Raw genomic sequence first — 6,000 nt, 5'->3', positions numbered from 1 at the left:
AGGGCGAGGTGTCAAGATTTAATCACTAGGCTAGTTTAGGCAACAGCTGCTTAAAATGTGGCTTTAACTATCAGAATAGTCAATCATAAAATAACTCAGACAAAATTTCAATATGGAATTTTCATTTGGTATATTAAATTGTATATTTATTGAATATTAATTATTAAATTAAGTAAAATATTCATTTAGAATATTTAGATGGCATTTAGATGGTAAGAAATCGTCCACCTATTTCACTATTTGAGTCAGTCTTAGGAAACAGTATATGCTAAGAAATGCGTTTAAATTTTTTAAATTATAAATGTAATATATGTTCATTATTGAAGACACATAAAAAAATGAAGAAATAATTCACCTTACTACTTGGAGATAAGCATTGTTATCAAGTTGTGTGTTTCTCTCTGCAATTGTTTCTATGGAATGTATGTTAAAATTCCTATTATTATTATTATAGAATTGAGATCATACTCTACATACAATTTGGTATTCTACTCATGTCACTTAACATTACTATGAGATCATAGAAATATATATATATATATTGGTCTCTGCCCTTGGCTCCTAAAAATGGGTTCCTGAAACCCTTGTAATTTCCTGGGTGATAGGAGTGTCTTTTGTTCTAATGAAGCACCTTTGGGTAGACTCCTGGATGAGGGCTGGTCACCAGAAAAAACAAGACATGATTAGAAGCTGGGAATCTACAGCCCTGCCCCCCAGTCTCTTGAGAAGGAAGAAGGACTGAAAATATAGTTAATAATCGATCATGCCTACGTGATGAAGCTTCCATAAAAATCCCACTAGTATGGGGTTTGGAGAGCTTCCAGGCTGGTGAACACACCCACACCAGGAGGGGGGACACATCCCAGCTCCACGGGGACAGAAGCTCCTGCGGTCCAGACCGTCCCAGGCCTCACCCTCTGCATCTCTTCACCTGGCTGTTCATCTGCATCCTTTATCAAATCCTTTAGTAAAGTGGTAAATTTAAGTGTTTCCCTGAGTTCTGTGAGCCACACTAGCAAATTAATAGAACCTGAGGAGGGGGTTGTGGGAATCTCCAGTTTGTAGCCAAAGGAGATAGAAGTTGTGGGTAACCTGAGGACCTACTACTTGTGACTGGCATCTGAAGTGGATGGGAGTGGTTTTGGGGAAATGAGCTCCTAACCTGTGGGATCTAACATTAGTGTCAGAAGTGAGTTAAATTGTCGCTTGTTGCAGGGGGAAAACCTCCACACATTTGATTACTAGAAGTGTCAGAAGTGAAGCTATGTGAGTGTGGTAGTTCTGTGAGAGTCAAGGAGACACACAGAAGGAGAATTGTAGGTTTTTCCTTTACAATTATGTTATGGAAGATTTCCCATATCATTGAATAGTTTTCAAAATACAATTTTAAGTTGCATAATATTCCATATGTATACTAATTTATGTAACACCCTCCTATTTTTGGACATTTAAGTTGCTTCAATTCTTTACTATCGTGAGTAATCCTGAAAAAAAATTCCGTAAATGTAAGTTTTTGTGAACATCCTTAATTTTATGTTTACATTAAATTCCAAAAAGTACAATTTCCAGGTCATGGATACACATATTTTTAAGGTGTTTTATGCATATTGCTAAACTGAACTCTGAAAGTTTTAATAACTTACACTCCTACCAGCTGGACATGTTCATGACCACAGGAATGGCTTTTTAAAAACTGAACGTGTAAAAGTACGCTACAAATAAACTCTAAATATGCGGGAGAGTTACATATGACTCTCTATTCATTTCATAAATAACTTTTTTTTCTCCAAAGGTGTCAGGAAGATAGAAGGACCTTTTGACAAAGTGGTAAGAGGGCCAGACCTTCTAATTGTTTTTTAATCTTTCAAAACTTGTTTCTTCATCAATAATGTGAGCATAATAATACTTGCCCTGCCAAACACAGAGTGTTTTGTGAGGATACTATGAGATGATACATGTAAACATGCTTTGAATACTATAGTGTCATACAGGTGGAAGGTAGTACTTTTATTGGTCATTATTGATATGTGGACAGACTTGATACATGTCATTAGACTTTTAAAAGTATCAATAAATTTTTAATATCTTACGTTAACCTTAATATACATAATTTTCTCCATTTTAAAACTCAGATGATCCAAAAAGTAATTTTTTGTCAATTTTCTTTTGTTTATTTGAAAATAGTAAAACAATGATTTTGCCACATATGCAATTATTGTTCAGTTGCCAATTCCACTAACTAGGTTTGCGTCAGAAAAGGAAAAATTACCATAGAAACAAAATTATCTATTAGGGTTTTCTATTTAATCTAAAAATATTTGGCATGGGTACAACAAATTTAAGTGCATTCTCAGCTTGCTTAAACCAATGCCTTTTTCAAAGTTATTCCCGTGGGTTTTCATTAAAAAGACCGTTTGAAGATCAGTTTGAATAATTGTGACCAAATGAAACACAAAGCCAAGGATAGAACTAGTATGCAGTGGGAACTTGGTGAACCTAAAAGCTTGCACCTATTGTGAGCCTTCATAAGGAGGAAGAATAAGGAGGGAGGAAGGACTGGGACAGAAAGGAGGAAAGGATAACTTAAGAAAAACACTGAATTTCTAACAAGGTAATGGCTTGCAAAGAACCCTGTGACTTGGGCCCCTGAGGACTTTAGCTCAGTTCATTAGGACTTTAGCCCATCCCTCTATCACTATTACTCCCAGTAATTCTGGTTATTGCACTTGGCCAAGGGCTTCAATTTTTTATGGCATTCAGTTTCAGCACTTGCATTTTATTGGACGTCATTGTTTGCAGTGTGTCTTTGCTAAAGAACTTAGGGAATAATTTGTAGGAGGAGGAACTGGCACAGAGAGGGAGAGATAGCAGGAAAGGAGAAAATAAATCTTTTCTCATTTTTAAATTGCCCACAAAATAATAAAAGGTAAAACAGACTTTACGGAGTCATTTAGTATAATCCTTCTTCATCTTAAAGTGGAAGAAACAGGTGTAGGTGGCAGAGATAAACCAATGGCCGAGCCAGGAAAATAACCAATTCCATACTCTTCCCATGGCACTATGTCTCTCTCTCTCTCTCTCTCTCTCACATCTTATTTTAGTCCTAAAACCGAGGATCATTTGTAGTCAAAGAGAACAATGCTGCTGTCAACACAAATCGTGATCGCTCAGATTTTTCTTGGTAACTTAGAGTCTATGCTATAAAATAAAAATATAATAATCTAAATTGCAACTTGGCAGCCTGTGCAGCGTGTTCACATCCATTATCTCATTTGATCCCTACAAAAACCCTTCGAGGCAAGACAAGGAAGGTATTATTGACCTCATTTTAAGAGCGAGCGGTTAAAACCCAGAGACGTTCAATAACTGACGTAAGATCACTTAGAGTCAGGAAGGAGACAGGACTCTAACGCTATTCCTACATTTGATATCAAAGAGGGAGTTTCCTCAGAAAACACTGACTGGTAGTGATCCTCTTGCCTAGGGATTCTCCATCCCAGAGTACCCCGCACTAGTTTATGAAGTTTGGAACTAACCACTCACTGAGGGTACTCCTATTTTGCATCTAGTTCTCACCTTTAAAAGCGCAATTTCTCACCACTTCCCTCGGTCCTGATCCTTATTTAGGCTCCTGTTTTTCTCTGTGAGTTTTGGCTTCCTCGTCTCACTCCAAAGCTCCACCCTCTCGAAAGAAGTAGCGTCCTCGGTATCCAGGGAAACCACACAGCCTTGCCCATCTGTCGCCTTCCACGCTTTCCATTGGCCAGTTGAATTCTGGTGTGATTTTTTTTTTTTTTTTTTTTTTTTTTTTTTTTTTTTCCCCTGTCCCTCCAATGCATAATTGGCTAGAGGGAAGGAGCGCTTGCCTTCCGAGTCCCGTCTAACACCTGCTCTTACTAGCCTTAACTACCTTGCGCATTGCCTCTTGGGAAATGTAGTTTCTAAGCCGCCAGAGCCCTTCGACGTCTGACTCCATTAGAACTACCTATCCCACCGGCCTTTGCGAAAGGGGCGGGAGTAGGCGAGGAGTCAGGGTCAGGGTGGATACTTAGAGCTTTGAAATTCAATTTGCCGCCGAAGCGTGTGTAGCTGAGGTTTAAATTGCTGAACTAAGTGAGCAGTCTTGCTGTTGCTTCAGCACACCCTCTCAAGTGTCTCCCTTTTGACTTGGGCCGGCACAGCGGCCAAGTCGACTGGCCGTGGCAAGACTAGCCTGTGGCTGAGGTGATCTGAGGGAGCGTGAGAGCACGCCATGTTCGTCTCCTGCTCGGGATGGGGGCTGGGCTGCCTCCGGCTCTGTCTGCTCCGAGTGTGGGCCCGCGAGGTCGCGGGGCGCTGTGCGTGTGGGGCCTGTCAGGCCCGGCTGTACGGCTCAGGTGGGTCCCAGCCCGACGTCTCTCGGTCTGGTCCCGCGCGCCGGACTCTGAAGGAGTGGGCACTTCTGGTGAGCCCTTTCGGCCGGCTGCGGACGCGGCTCCCGTGCTCCCTAGCCGTGAGGCCCCTGGACCCTCTCACCTACCCGGATGGCGACCGCGTGCTGGTGGCGGTGAGCGGAGTGGAGGGTGGGGCCGTGGCCAGCCTGCAGGTGAGGTACGACGAGGCGCAGAAGGAGGTGGCCATCGTGTCTGACGTCATCGACCCCCAGGCGTCCGTGGAAGTGAACGCGCCCCTGAAGTTTGGCAAGTGAAGTTTAAACGGGCTTGGGTCCCAGGGCACATCCAGTGAATTTATAGAATTAGGCCGACGTGCGTTTTTAATTGGTCCCTTTGGATCTGACTTTCCAACCTAATTTACAATTTACGCCTTCGGAGGTTGCCTCTTTTTTTCTGTTATGCTTTGGGTTTCTGGGCAGTGGTTAGGAATTAGGTTCTCAATTACAGCAATTTTATAAATTGAATGGAAACATGATTTGGAATAATCTAAGCCGAATAACATTTGTGGAGCCCCTTCTGTTCTCCTTTGGCACTTTGTTCCTATTTGTGTCACTGCACTTTGTCGGTAACAATGTGGTGTATTTTTCAGGGTGAAAGTATCTTGATAATCCACCCAGTGGCATGGCAGACCATCCGCGTTTCCCCTTGCTCACCGCCTGGCGTCTGTCCCCAAACAGCCTTGTCTATAGCATGTTCCATCGAACCTGGACCAGGTGTTTGGTTTCTAATAGGCACCCGGCTTCTTACTGAAAACGTCCCCACTCATTTTGGCCTAAGTAAATTTTCTCTGAGTAGCAAGCCATGAAGAAAAACACATAGTAAGATTGCCTGGGAAACTTCAACTGATAATGGCTGCCAGATATGTTTCCTAGGTGTTTGGGTTCCATGTTATTTCTCACATGGAAACGACTGTGTACGCAGCACTTTTCTAGGAAAGTCTTCCCTGGCTCTCCGCCTTCCCGGGACTGAAGGAAGATACTAATGAAGATCGTAATAGCAACTAACACGTCTAAGATAATCGTTTCCAATCCTTACAGTTGCACTGTATTATAGACACTGTTATTGTCACCATTTAAGATGAGGGAATTGAGATACAGCAAGTTTCATATACTAAGTATTTATTGTGGGTGAACAAGTAGAAGAAATCCGTGCCTTCATGAAATTTAATTTGTAGTGGGCTTAGATCAAGAAATATGCCTATTTTCTCTCAGATATAAAGTGGTGGAGCTGAGATTTGAACTGACTGGAGTCTGCTGAACCACTATGCCTTATTGCTTCTCAACTTTTTTTTAACTAGCCTAGGTGAATAAGAGACCCTGATCTCAAAATGTTAACAGTCTGGGGTGGGGAGGAAGATTTGCCAATGTATTATGTAGTACAAAATAGACTGAGTGTTGAAATAGAGATAAGCAAAATTTTATGGCAGCACAGATAAAAATGGAACTACCCAAACCTTATTATTTGCTGATTCCTCTTTTTAGAGCCAGAATCTCATTTCCAATTTACTGTTAACATGTGGATATTCCACAGGCCCCTCAAATCAACATAATTCAATTTTCCTCATACT

At 41.4% G+C, this 6,000-nt stretch overlaps 1 protein-coding gene across 3 annotated transcripts in view; it reads left to right on the top strand.

Moving 5' to 3' along the window:
• The first annotated feature begins 4,034 nt into the window (after positions 1-4,034).
• The window catches only part of FAM185A (family with sequence similarity 185 member A), a 65,606-nt gene continuing 63,640 nt past the window's right edge, over positions 4,035-6,000 (top strand). For all 3 annotated transcript variants that reach the window (XM_061197636.1, XM_061197635.1, XM_061197634.1), the window contains exon 1: positions 4,035-4,679. In XM_061197636.1, coding sequence (XP_061053619.1) covers positions 4,253-4,679 — 427 coding nt within the window. In that variant the 5' untranslated portion in view covers positions 4,035-4,252. The remainder of the gene's footprint in view (positions 4,680-6,000) is intronic.

This window comes from Eubalaena glacialis, chromosome 8 (assembly GCF_028564815.1).
Source record: "Eubalaena glacialis isolate mEubGla1 chromosome 8, mEubGla1.1.hap2.+ XY, whole genome shotgun sequence".
Classification (NCBI taxonomy): domain Eukaryota; kingdom Metazoa; phylum Chordata; class Mammalia; order Artiodactyla; family Balaenidae; genus Eubalaena; species Eubalaena glacialis.
Note: the sequence above shows the minus strand (reverse complement) of the source record. Positions and strands in the feature narration are given on the sequence as shown.